Raw genomic sequence first — 13517 nt, 5'->3', positions numbered from 1 at the left:
TTTAGTAATTAATTCCTTACTCCATACCAGGTGCCACCCAAACCCACCTTGAATCTTTACTTTTTCACCTTCCTCATCCAATTAGCAATCAGGTTTTACTCTGTATTTCTCAAGTTCATCTCCTTTCATTCCCACTGCCTTAAAGACACCACAATCTCTCAGTAGTACTACTCTAAGAGACTCTTGAAGTTAACACGGAAACTATAGGCCCTTGAATGCTTATTTTGTGCAACTTCCTGAGGATAAGACCCCCAGATCTTAAAAAGGTCAAGAGCCAATTTTTTCCCTCCTATTCACTTCCACATTGTCTCCTGAGTTAAAGTGGAGGCACCACAAGATGTGTGTTGTGTAGTATTTGGAAAGGTACACAAGGGAAGAATCTGGGGTACCAGTAATATTTAAGCTGGGTAGCAGTTATATAGAGGTTTAGTTGTGAAAATCCACTGAGCTATATTCTTAAAATGCATCCTTTTCTTATACACACCATACTTACCTACAAGGAAAACATTACCACAGGATTTCAGGAGAAATCAAGTCCTATCTCTTTAGCACTATAACTCTTGTTTATGGGCACCTTACCTCCTACCACATTCCCATCACCAAGCAATCAGTTCACTCTGTAGCTACCAGATCCTCTCACAACTTCATCTTCAGACAGTATTCATCTTTCCTGGTACTTGTCTTTTAGCCTCATCTTAGGCATTATTTCCTCTTGAAAGATATAACTTTCTCCTTCCCTCATCTTCTGGCACTTCATATCCCTCTCTAAAGTCCTCTGCGCATTTCTATCAGCATTTCTATCACATTTCTAACAGCAGTGTATACTGCAGTGTACTTGCTTTAAAAAAAAAAAATCACCTTTTTTGGCTATGATTTTTACAGCCAATGAATTGTATACATAAGCAAGAACTGTTTCGCCATTACTGGAGTTTGGAGCTGTCACTCCAGATTCACATTCAAGGATGTTAAAAATTACATACTTTTAGGAATATCTCAAATGACCATGGCCCCAAATTACAGTGAGGTCAACAGCCAGAACTTCTGCTCAGCAAGACAGTCATACGATACAGTGCAATTTCAGCAAAAAGCAGAGAAATGTTTTCGTGTGCATGCAGTGAAAACATACACTTTGTGTTAGGTTTTTCAAAACACAGGATTTCATCTCTGGATTTCTAAGAACCTCATTATTAGTTGTGACTCTGGGCTGGGGAACCACTGGTGCAGAACAAGTAAAACAGGGAGATTTAGGGCAGGAGGATAATTTTATTGAAAAATTAAGTGCATTATCAGCTACCTTTTGTACTATTCACTGAGTTACAAACTCTGTTTTAAAAAGTTAACTGTATGGTAACTATGAGTACTTAATTTGAATAAGGAAGTGTACAGAGAGGTGTATTTCTACACATACCATAACACCCACATTTACGTGTGCATGCACACACACATACGCACATACTCAGAGATGGGAAGATGAAAGTTTGGAGGTGATGTTTAGAATGTCTAGGTTATAGTTGAAAGTGAGGTCTTTTGCTTAAACTATTAGGAAATTAGAATTACCGAGTCCTGGTGATTTGGAATTATATACTCAGGAACTAAAGAACCTGGATTTAACCTTAATTGAACTATCCCAGAAAAGGTAACAAGTCAGAGGTAGAACAAGTGAGAGCAGTTTCCTTTAAATCCTTGATTCTAACTTTTAAATGCTGTAATATATTTGACAGGATAGATTTTACACTAGAGTAACAAATAACTCTTACACAAAGCAAAAAACAAAACAGGTTTAATGATTAGAAGAGCTGAATAGGTTTATAATAACCATTAACTAAGGAAGCCCTAGAACCAGAAATAAGGATTTTAAAATTGCATGCAAAGTCTAGTTACCATAAAAATCAAAGCAATACCAAAATATCTCAGCTTCCTAGCATAGATTCCAGGTCTTTTTATTTCCAACTCTTGGTAATCAAAATATTTACACTTTCACATGCTACTGGTAATGGAGGAATAAGATTTAATTTGTCTAGGACTACAAATATCTTTCACAGATTGGAGGGCACAAAAAGAACAGTGTCTTCCTCCACCTTTTTGGGCCCATCTTGGGAAAAAAGAAAAGGCACTCCCAAAGGCTCCTTGGTAACACCTTTGCTAGGTTTGTTAATTACATAATCTGTACATTCACTTTATATGTAAAATTAATGGTCCACTCATTTCACAGATCTGGGAACCACATGGCATTGGAACTGCCTTTAACCCACATGCCAAACAACTGGATTAGACAATGACAAAAGCTTTGGATGCCAGTTTTTTAAAAAATGGTGGGTTTGTTTCCTTGAAAACTTAAGCATATGCTTAATCATTGGACTTGGCATGCATAGCCAAACATGTCATGGAACTGAAAGAACCACCATATATTATGGTGCCAGAGGACTCTGAGCAATTATACTAGTTTTCTAACATCAGCTGCTTCCAACTCCCTTATGCCAATGTAACTTTGTTCTTCTCCCTTTATTAATTATAACTAAGTGCTCTGAACCTGGGTTTAACCTCTCTGCTGAAAGATTTGTAAAAGAAAGATGCTTAAATTACTGAGTCCTTCTCTATGATCGTCAAAACAAAGAGTAATGGAAATCTTCAACTGCCTGTGGGCAGCTGCCTATTATTCACAGAACCTTTAGAAACCATTTGCCTGAGGCCAAAGAGAACCTGCTTTATCTAAATCTTGACTCACGTTGAGCCATACTGAAACTGCACTTGGGTAGCTGGTCTCAAGTCAAACCAAGCTTAAGTATTTCTCTATGTTTACTGCATCCATGTAGTGTGCAATTTTTGATGCTGAATAAGAGATATATGGCAATTGAAGGCTTCCCCACAAGCATCACATTCGTGGGTTTCTTGAATTTTCACCTCTGCATGGATCTTCTGATGGTTGACAAGGCTGCGCTGTTGACTGAAACTTTTGTCGCACTTCTCACACTTATAAGGTTTTTCTCCTGTATGTATTCTCTGATGCTGAATAAGGCCTGAGTTCCGGCTAAAGGCCTTCCCACATTCATCACATTTATGGGGTTTATTACCTGTGTGAACACCCTGATGTCGAATAAGATTACAGAGTTGACTAAAACTTTTGCCACACTGTCTGCACAGATAGGGTCTCTCACCAGTGTGGATTCTCTGGTGTTCAATAAGAAATGAGCTCCGACTGAAGCTTTTCCCACATACAGTACATAGGTAGGGCTTTTCACCAGTGTGGATTCTTTGATGTTGTACAAGATGAGCACTGACACTAAAAGTTTTCCCACATTCATCACATTTATAAGATTTTTCCTTAGGGTAGACTTCCTGCTGTATAATAAGATTGCAATTTGGATCAAAACTTTCCTTGGTTTCATTGTATGAATAAGTCTTCTCTCTGGTGTGGATTCTCTGATGCTGAATAAGACCTGAGCTTCTACTAAAGGCTTTTCCACATTCCTCACATTTATGGGGTTTGTCCCCTGTGTGAATTCTCTGATGACGAGTAAGGTTGCAAAGTTGACTGAAGCTTTTCCCACACTCTTTGCACTGATAAGGTCTTTCACCTGTATGGATCCTCTGATGTTCAATAAGGAATGAGCTCCGACTGAAGCTTTTTCCACATTCAATACAAAGAAAAGGCTTCTCACCAGTGTGGATTTTTTGGTGTTGTATAAGGTATGTACTTAATCTAAAGGCTTTCCCACATTCACCACATTTATGGGGTCTTTCCCCAGTGTGAATTCTCTGATGTTCAACAAGTAATGAATTTCGACTAAAGCTTTTCTTACATTTGGTACAGTGATAGGGTTTCTCACCAGTGTGAGTTCTCTGATGTTCAATTAGGTGTGATTTCCAACTGAAGGCTTTCCCACAGTCACTACATTTATGGGGTTTCTCACCTGTGTGAATCCTTTGATGTTTAACAAGGCTTCTTCTCTGGCTGAAGCTCTGTTTACATTGGTTACACTGATAGGGTCTCTCTCCAGTGTGGATTCTCTGATGTCTAATAAGGGTTGAGCTCACACTAAAGGTTTTTCCACAGTAATTACACTCATAGGGCCTTTCCCCAGTGTGGATTCTCTGATGTTCAATAACAAATGAACTGCGACTGAAACTTTTCCCACATTCATTACATTGAAAAGGTTTTTCTCCCGTATGGACCCTTTGATGTTGAATGAAATGAGCCTTGCGGACAAAACCCTTTCCACATTCTTCACATTTATGACATTTCTCTTCTGAATTTGGTCTCTTACGGATAATGCTAGTGTTTCCTCTGAACATTCTTTGTTCCTGGGTCAAAGATTCCCTTGGTATTTCCCATAAGAAGATTCCTCTCTGTTTATCTAACCTACCAACAAGTTCAAAGGTTTCTCTACCCATAGGATCCTGGTCAATTTCACTTTTGATTCTTGTAACTATTACACCCTGTGGTTCCACTTCTTCCTCAATTTCCTCAATTTCTTGTTTCACAGTTGGCTCCTCATCCTTATCTCTGTTCAAAACATCTGGAATGATAAATGGAAAATAGAAACATCAGCCTAGCTCTTGCCAGCAAGGAGAAACTGTCAGAAAAATAAGATAATTAAGATATGATCTACTATGTGCATAAAATGTAGTTTACTACATCACAGCATCCTTGTGATGGTTACATTAGTTCATATACATAAAGCATTTAGAACTACCTGGCAAACAGTACAAGCTATATAAATATTTAGTATTAGTTATCTGATAAAATGAAATGTTTTTCTTGGAGAAAGGGTATGAAAAGAGTGTTTACGAGGCACAAAATGCATCAGCAGGAGAAAGGAGGAAGGGCTGATAAATCAACAGCGAATTATGCAAGGTAAGATGGGCAAACAAAGAAGTAAAACAAGTAGTGTCAGGATAAACTAGCCTATTAAGGAAGAAAGGATAACATGGGAAGAAAACAGTCGGTTCAGGAAAATTTAGGATGAGGTAGCATTATGGGAATGTGAATAAACCAAATAACTGACAGAAAAGAACACATAAAATGATGCTGAGAAGGATAAAAGACAAAAACCAGGGGAAACAACAATTCACTCATTAATAAGAATTTATTTATTGTGATCAAAAGCATTCCAGGCATTGTATAATGAGTTAGGATTTAGAGATAAGGCAAGAAGCCCCCTACCAAATGGAATGGGTGACAAGTACAAATGGGGAAAGAATATAATATGGTAAAGAAAATATTAAGTAAAATAGCTCCTACATCAAGAGACAAATGGCTTTTAAAAAACTGGGTTGAAGTGACATGGACTCTATGATATAGAAAAACAGGAAAAAAAAACAAAAGGAACATGGTTAGAGCTAATGGAAGAAACTAAGAAAAAGAACAGTCTGTGGTAGCTTATGACTTCACCTACCAAATACTACATTCTTCAAGTATACATAATTCTCATGGCTTTAAAGATATAAGACACAAGTTGGAACCATCTATTTCCAACTGAGAGTCTGCATGACATCTGAGAAATGATAATCTTGCATGCGTTGGAAGAAAGATAACATAATGGTCTATGATATAACAGAGCAGCATAGAGGACACTTAAGTCTGCCTCTGACTTCTTTCCTGATTTTCTCTCTCTTGCTGCCTGTTGGATAACTCCATGAGAAGATTGTATCACCACCAAATTTATATTTGGCCCTAAACAATTTCCCTTTTTAGACTTCCTCTTTTCTTTCAATTTTCTAGTCTTCTAACTGTGGAGTCATCTTTGAAGTTTCTTTTCACTTACTTCAGTCATTATTTTATTCCAAAAAAACTTCTTCTTATTTCCCTAAGAAACTTTATTTCTGCCTAAGTCTACTTACAGTGCTCTCTCTCAAATTCACTTTCAGTACACTGTGTTTTCTTTCACTCAATGAAAAAGTATGAGAGAACTCCGTCACCATTCTACCTCCTACCTATAAAATTACCTTCAGTGGTACATGAAGATATATCCCATTCTTATCCAAAGCTAATTCATCTACTCTCTCTTGATCCCACTTGCCTCTGGGCACTTGTTCAGTTATTACCATTTCTTCCTCTTTCTTCAATCTGTATTCTCCATTGACACCTTCCTACCAACATACAAATATATCCAACTTTATCCTGAAACCTGAAATCCTTTTCTAGGTGAAATGCAAGATTTGAAAAAAATCTTAACACTGTACCTCTCCGTTTCCTATGTTTTCAATGACCAACCTCTTCCCATTCAATCTATTCTACAACCTACTATAAAATCTGATTTCTGTTTCCAGAATCTAGAGAAACTTCTCATTAAATCACCAATGACTTTCAAATACAATGGGCATTTTTAGTCCTTATTTTACTCAGCAGCATCTGATACTGTGGACTATTCCTGTTTCTTGACACTGTTTTTGTTCCTGTGCTATTATATTCTAGGTCCCTCCCTACTTCTTTTCTTTGCCCTTTTCTAATACATTTCCCTCATGTATTTTTCTTCCTTTGTCAACTGTTTAAGGTTATTGTTACCCATGTTTACATCCTTATCTTGCTCTATATACACACCCTCTGAATACTGCCACTTAAATGTCTCAAAAAGAGCTCACAATTAACATGACCATCATCATTTGCTGTCATGTCTGTCCCCACCTCTAATCATCTTCCCTTGAGAGGCATCACCATCCATCACACTAAAGTCCCAAAGCAGGAAATCGTCCTAGATTTCTCCCTTTTTCTTACCATTAATCAATCACCAAATCAATGATTCTACTCTTTAGCATTTGCCTTCTCTCTCTGTTTTCCTTGGATTATTGCAAAAGCCATCTAATAATCCTTGGCTCTTGTCTTTAGGCTGTATCTATTTCACTGAATCCAGAGAGATCTTCATAAAATGGAATTCTAATCATGTCACCACCTGTAGATTCACTAGCGCTCCATTATCTCTAAAATCAAATCAAATCCCTTTACACAATGATGCTCAGCACTTCATGAGGTCTCTTAAGCTTTAATTCACCCTCCTACCCAAGCTCTCACACTTCAAGTGGGCAAATTGCTCGTGCTTTAGTCTTTTATGCCATTTCTTGGCATATCTCATTTATGAAATGTCCACCAACATTGTTTACTTGGGAAACTCTTGGTTTCTCTTTAAGATTCAATGCAAAGCAACCATAAGGCCTTCACTTAGTCCAATAGATGATTTAAGCGCTTTGTGTTTGATCACCAGCCCTTGTCCATGACTGCATTATAGTATTATTACACTGTACTTTTAACTTTCTCTTTTCATTGGATTGTAAGTTCTTTTTGAGAAGGTAAAGTTTCTTCATAATGCTTACCCAGTGGATATTGTTCCAGGGTTTTACTCAAAGGAATAACACAAAATTACATTATTCACAGATGATATGAATGCCTACCCAAAATTCCTAAAAGAATTAAATGAAATATAATAGTGATAACAGGACTGACATATAAAACAAATACTGGTTCTTACCACCAAGAATAACCAGTTAGTAAATATTATAGAAAAATAAAATATGCTTTTCATGATAATAAAACCCATAAAACCTAGGAATGTATCTACAAGAAATGCAAGATTCATAAAAATAATCCATACAATTTTTCTAAAGGACATAGACAATTAAATAGAGTCAACCAAATTGCTAAAGAGAGTCAACATTATAAGGATCTTATTTCTTCCCAAACCAACCAACAAACCTAACTGTATTCCAACAAAAATCCCACGAGCCAGTTAAAAAACCCCAAGTAATCTAAATTTCAACCAGAAGAATGCAGAAAACTAGTTAAGTACAGTTGACCCTTGAACAACATGAGGGTTAGGGGCACTGACCCTCCACACTGTTGAAAATCCATATATAACTTTATAGTTGGCCCTCCATATCCATGGTTCTGTACCCGCAGATTCAACCAACCACAGACTGTGTAGTACTGTACTACGTATTTAGTGAAAAAAAATAATGTATAAGAGAACTCAAGCATTTCAAATCCGCGTTGTTCAAAGGTCAACTGTATACCCTGAAAGAGAATATGAGTGACTTAATCTTACCAGACATGAAATATAATGTATTGCTGAAGTAAATATAACAGAGAGGCACAAGCATGAAAACAAATAGGTCAAACAGAAAGACAGGTAAAATAAGTGAGTCTAGGCTTCCACACATGGCAGCTTAGAAATGACTAGCCATTAGACCTGGGCTTGGTAGCTATAACCACCTTCTGAGGTATCTGCCGTGCTTGTATGTTCCCATCCTCTGGTCATAGCTAATTTTTCTAGAGTACACAGTTGCCTCTCAGTTTTCTAGGTAAAAGAATGAGAGAATGGGGAAGGACTTGCATTCCTAGGCCTAGCACAGTGCTTTATAATTATTTATCGAATGAATGAGTAGGTGAACAAATAATTGGAAAGAGCCTATAATTAAAGGAGGAAAACAGTGAATTTAAGGTCTTACAGGTACAGCAATTCCCAATTCTGTCAAGGTCCAATCTGGCTCAAGTTGTCTGGAGATAAGTCATTAAAACCAAAGAAGTCTATTTCAGCTGAAAGAATTGAAAGATCAAGAACTAAGAGATCAAACTGTCAGCTGTATCATCAATATAGTTCCTAAAGTTTTTAAAGAAAAATAGAAAGGATAGGTATGACTGAAGAGGCAAAATTACAAAGCTAGATGAGTTGTGTTAAGTAGAGCAACAGGATGAAGTGGAGGAAAACACTATAGTGGAATAGTTTTTAATAACTGTAATTTCTCATCAAGGGAGCACTCATCAAGGGGATGGATATAGAGTTTACAGAGGAGGACGAACAGGTTGTGAGGGGAGAAATAATAACTGATGAAAAGCTGTATTTCAGCTACAATAAAGAAGACAGCCTAAAAGTAGGAGATCACAGATGGGCTCACTGCCATTTTACAGTACTAGGCACAGGCAAGGCTGGGCATTTGCCTGGTATTATCAACCAGGGCACCATATGGGTGGAAAAAGCTGTCAGTGACTCAGAGATACCATAGCTAAATGGAAAAAAATACCTAGCCTGACATGGCTGGAGACTGAAGTGGTATCCTGGAAAACAGATGAGGCTAGAAAGCTAGGCAGGGGCTGTATAACGAGGTGCTAGTATGCAGGACAAAAAATTAAGATTTTTATCCTTTAAGCTGTCAGAAATCACCAAAAGTTATAAGCAGTTAATAACACAAAGTCACTTTGGTGGCAGTAAAGAGAACATATTAGAATAAAGGGAGACTGGAAGCACAGGGCTAGTTTACAGGCTAATGCAATAATTCTGTCAAAAGATATTGAGTCTTAAATTATATTCACTCAGTCACCCAAATATTTAAGAAGCACATAATACATGCCTGGCTCTGTGCTAAGTGCTGGAGAAATCAAATGAAAAAAAATACAGTTACTGTCCTCTTGAAGATCAGTCTGTTTAGAGAAATAACATAATGATTATAGTACACTGAAATAAATTCAACAATGGAAGCGTATACAAGATACCATAGAGAAAGGAGTACTTAATTCTGAAGAGGAGGCCCTTGAGATCTTAGTGGATTATCTGAGTTATTTATGTGGTCTTCAAAAGGAGATGACTAAGAAGTTGGAGTTCAACAGAGAAGATAATGACAATGATGATGAAGATAACAGTTGACATTTATATTGTACTTACTACATGCTGGTCAGTGTCCTAAATGCTTTACATATATTAACTGAGTTAATGCTCATAATAATCCTAAGAGGTAAGTGCTATTATTATTTACATTTTATATTAAAAAAAAAACAGGCACAGAAAGGTTAAGTCACAAGGCTAGTAAGTGGTGGAATCAGGATTTTTTACTTGGACAGTTAGGCTCCATACTGCCTCTCTTAAGTAGAGATTAAGATTTGGGACATACCATCACATAGCAGTAGCTGATGACCTGAGTGTAAATAAGGTCTGCCAAAGAAGGTATACAGTCTGAGAGGAAGTCTGAGAATGCAAGGCCATAGAAGGAAGCAATAAAAAGTTTCAAATATCTATAGAGAATTAAATACAGTCCAAAAAGAGTCTACTGCATTTGATAATTGGATTGTTACACACCAATGTTAAACAACTGAGCAAGGTGTAGAGGCACAAAAAGGGGATTAGAGATAATGGGAGGTAAAGAAGTAGAAAACACACCTTAACTACTCTTACAAAAATCTGGCTGTGAAGCAAACAAGTAGTAGGTTACAGGGAGCTGCAAGAGAGACTGTGGCTCAAAGGAGAGTTCTAGAGCCACGAACATATCTATCATCAGAATAAAGGTACCAGGGGAGAAAGAATAGAGACTGAAACTATAAGAAAAAAAAAAGACTGATCAATTCTTGGAGAATGTGAGAAGACAGGCAACCTTAAGTGTGCAATGAGGGGCAGAAAACTTGAGAGTTCATGTGTAGTGGCCACTATCTTCTCTGTGAAACAGAAGGTGAGGTCCACCACTGAGTGATGGACCCAAGGAAAACTCTCTAAGTTTTTGGAATAGTCACTAAAAGGAACAGGGGCATGAGCAAATCAATGATAAAAAATTTGCTGAAATGTAAAAACCCAGTGGAGACTAGAAGAAAGAAAAGCCATGTATATATACAGGGCACCAATCCGTTTGGATAAAAAATTTCTCTTGCTGTGTTTAGCAACTCAGGTAGGAGAAAAGAAAAGGCAGATTTTATAATCAGTACAGGATTTGAAGTTTGCAGAATGGGTAGAACATAATGACAAGGTGGCAAGAGAGCATGCTGGTGATCATTTTATATATAGGTCCATGGATTAGATAAGGAGGTGAAGTCAGGAGGCAGTCGAGAGCCTGGGGGAAAAAAGAAGTCAAGGAACAGGAAAGATTAAGAATAAATAGGTTTGGACTTCCCTGGTGGCACAGTGGTTAAGACTCCGCCTGCCAATGCAGGGGACACGGGTTCGATCCCTGATCCAGGAAGATCCCACATGCCACGGAGCAACTAAGCCCATGTGCCACAACTGCTGAGCCTGTGATCTAGAGCCCACGAGCCACAACTACTGAACCCGTGTGCAACAACGACTGAAGCCCACACGCCTAGAGCCCGTGCTCCGCAACAAGAGAAGCCACCGCAATGAGAAGCCCACGCACTGCAACAGAGGAGTCCCTGCTCACCGCAACTAGAGAAAGCCCACCCACAGCAACGAAGACCCAATGCAAACAAAAATAAATAAATAAATAAATTTATTAAAGAAAAAAAAAGAATAGGTTTGGTAGTAAAAGTAGACAGGTAAGAATTTACAGTAAGCTCCACGTGGGCAGAGATCATGTCTGTTTTGGTAACCCCTGTTTAGTTATAGTCGATAAACATCTACTGCCTGAATAAAAATAAGATATTGGTCAAAGTATAAGATATTGGGGTTTAAGATTTGCCTGTAATGACAAAATTGAGGGTAGGATCATTGATGTGAGGTGCTGAATAAAAATGGAAAGCAGGGTCCCTGAAGACAATATGGTCAAGATACAGTGAGGCTGAAGTAATGACAGCATGATTGATGGTATGGGTTAGCAAAGAGAAGATTCTGAAATGTGACAAAATCTATGTGAGGAACCAAAAAAAGCTGACAGATGATAGTGAAAAGGAATTGAGAGGGTAGGGCAAGACAGCTGAGACCTCAAAAGAGAGAAACTGTGTTTGAAGGTGGAAAACGAATGCTTTGGGAACAGCACTGAAAAGTTAGGAGAACAATTATTTTTCCCTTTCAGCCTTGAGACAAAGGATGAGAGGAAGGAAGAGGATGTAGGAGAATAAACAGCCCCTGCCAGAGAAGTGGTGTCCTTGGGAAAGTGCCAGGTTTCAGTTAAGGCCAGGAGGGGTAGGGAACATTATGTGAAGAGGAACAGGGGCTCCAGAAGGCAGAGTGAAAAGGGGTGGGAGGAAAGCAGTGGGAGGATGAGCCAGGAGGGAAAGTACAGAGCAATATGGGAATGAGATTACGAAGATAGGAAGCCAGAAAAGCTTGTATTTTGGTCATTGCAAGAACGGTAGGGATGAGAGTCATGGAAACAATTCATGGCTGAAAGGTTTGAATCAGAACTTTGGAACAAATCAGTTTGGTACGGTGCTAGTTCAAGTGTTCTGATTTCTTATAGTTTCTTAGATATTTTCATCAGAGAAACGGCAGATTCTTACCCAGTGAGACCAGGTTTCCATAATTCTCCATCATGACATCTTTATACAGGCTTCTCTGAGCTGGATCCAGATAATCCCACTCCTCCTGGGTAAAAAACACAGCCACATCCTCAAATGTCAGCAACCCCTGAAACAGTATGATTTCTGTAGTCAGTTCTTGTCTCAAGGACAATTCTACCACTGAAAGTAGCAGAAACAATCACTTGTCAGGGCCCGGTAGGCTAGGAGGAACATGATACTAAGAGTTCCAAATGGGGCCCAATTCTGGGAACCGACAGAATTCAGACAAGCACATCAAATTAGAGGATAACTGAGCTGGATCTTTGTCCTCTGTAGTGAGGAACCTAAGGATAAGGCTTTCTGATTTACTCATTATGCCCTAATATTTGAATTTTAGTAAGCTGCCCCAAGGCCTTCCCAACTTTCCTGCACCTTATTGCCCCACTCGATTCTCTACAAGCACTGCCTTGAGACCCGTTTCAATTCAGATTTCTCCAAGCGTCTACTTTGGGTCCAGGCATCTCGGCAGGTGTAGAAGACACAGGGGAGGATCAAAAAAGATACCTCACCTGGAAACACTCGTAAATGAAAACGATAGTTTGGAGCATTACCAATTTTCTTTAGCTGATTTATCAAGTCACTTTTGAAAAACGGAGCCAGTGGTCAGTTTGATCGCGAACGGCGCCCCAGTGTATCAGGGGGTACTTCATTGCACCGCGCTGGCCCTCAAGACCGCGACCCGAGAGGTGGGGGGGCGGTGGCGCGGCCTAGCTCGGGAACGGCGAGAGAACGGGGATACCCGGAGGGGCGACTTACCTTTGGCTCTGGCGGGGGGCTAGGCGAGGCCATCTCTCGGACAGAAAATCAGGGCAGGAATCCGGGGTGGCCGCACGAAAAGGAGCCTCCGGCAAGGCCTACCCGGCCGCTGAAGATTAGGCCCGAAGAAGGCGAGGCCTCCAGGCTGGATCTGGCCAGGTCCTGCCTCGGACCCCAAGCGGTCACGACCCCAGCAGCATGTCAGATGCGCTACTTGGCCGCCCCCACCCCGAAACCCCTCCCCTGCCTGGCTGCGCCGCTTTCAGGCCTCGCTAGAGCCTCCTCCCGGTTGCCAGTTCCTGCTGCTTTCAGCCAAAGAACGCTATGCTCGCCCGCCCCCGGACCAGAAGGCGTCACCCGGAACGTTCCCGGGGCGCCCCTCAACTACAACTCCCGTCATGCTACGAGAGAGCTCCTGGGTCCAGCCTCCCCCGGCAATGGCTACCGAACTACACTTCCCGGAGTGCAAAGGGTGAGGGAGCCGCTGGTGAGTCTTAACCTAGGAAAAAAGGGAACACGTGCCACTAAGCTTACATTTGATTGGCTGATCTTGCTG

The 13517-nt window shown here is 39.7% G+C and overlaps 1 protein-coding gene across 2 annotated transcripts; it reads right to left on the bottom strand.

The window, feature by feature from the left end:
- Window positions 1-1758: 1758 nt before the first annotated feature.
- On the bottom strand, window positions 1759-13402 carry ZNF189 (zinc finger protein 189). Of its 2 annotated transcripts, none has more exons than XM_029203843.1 (3): window positions 12962-13402; window positions 12146-12272; window positions 1759-4517 (listed from the first exon to the last, which is right to left on the bottom strand). In XM_029203843.1, the coding sequence occupies exons 1-3, from the start codon at window positions 12992-12994 to the stop codon at window positions 2797-2799; spliced, it is 1881 nt and encodes a 626-aa protein (XP_029059676.1). In that variant the 5' UTR covers window positions 12995-13402; the 3' UTR covers window positions 1759-2796. The 2 variants fall into 2 exon arrangements, with proteins under 2 accessions (XP_029059676.1, XP_029059677.1); XM_029203844.1 differs by having other exon boundaries at window positions 12146-12230; window positions 12962-13288.
- Window positions 13403-13517: the final 115 nt, after the last annotated feature.

This window comes from Monodon monoceros, unplaced genomic scaffold, assembly GCF_005190385.1.
Source record: "Monodon monoceros isolate NGI ecotype Baffin Bay Population unplaced genomic scaffold, NGI_Narwhal_1 Super_Scaffold_5, whole genome shotgun sequence".
NCBI classification, from domain to species: Eukaryota; Metazoa; Chordata; class Mammalia; order Artiodactyla; family Monodontidae; genus Monodon; species Monodon monoceros.
The sequence above is the reverse complement of the archived record's forward strand: the minus strand, read 5'-3'. Positions and strand labels throughout refer to the sequence as shown.

Coding starts and splice junctions, on each gene's coding strand:
- ZNF189 (XM_029203843.1), bottom strand. CDS start 12,994: ATGGCCTCGCCTAGCCCCCCGCCAGAGCCAAAG. Junction 12,273..12,961: donor GCCCCCCGCCAGAGCCAAAG/GTAAGTCGCCCC, acceptor ATACTGTTTCAG/GGGTTGCTGACATTTGAGGA. Junction 4,518..12,145: donor TGGAAACCTGGTCTCACTGG/GTAAGAATCTGC, acceptor TTATCATTCCAG/ATGTTTTGAACAGAGATAAG.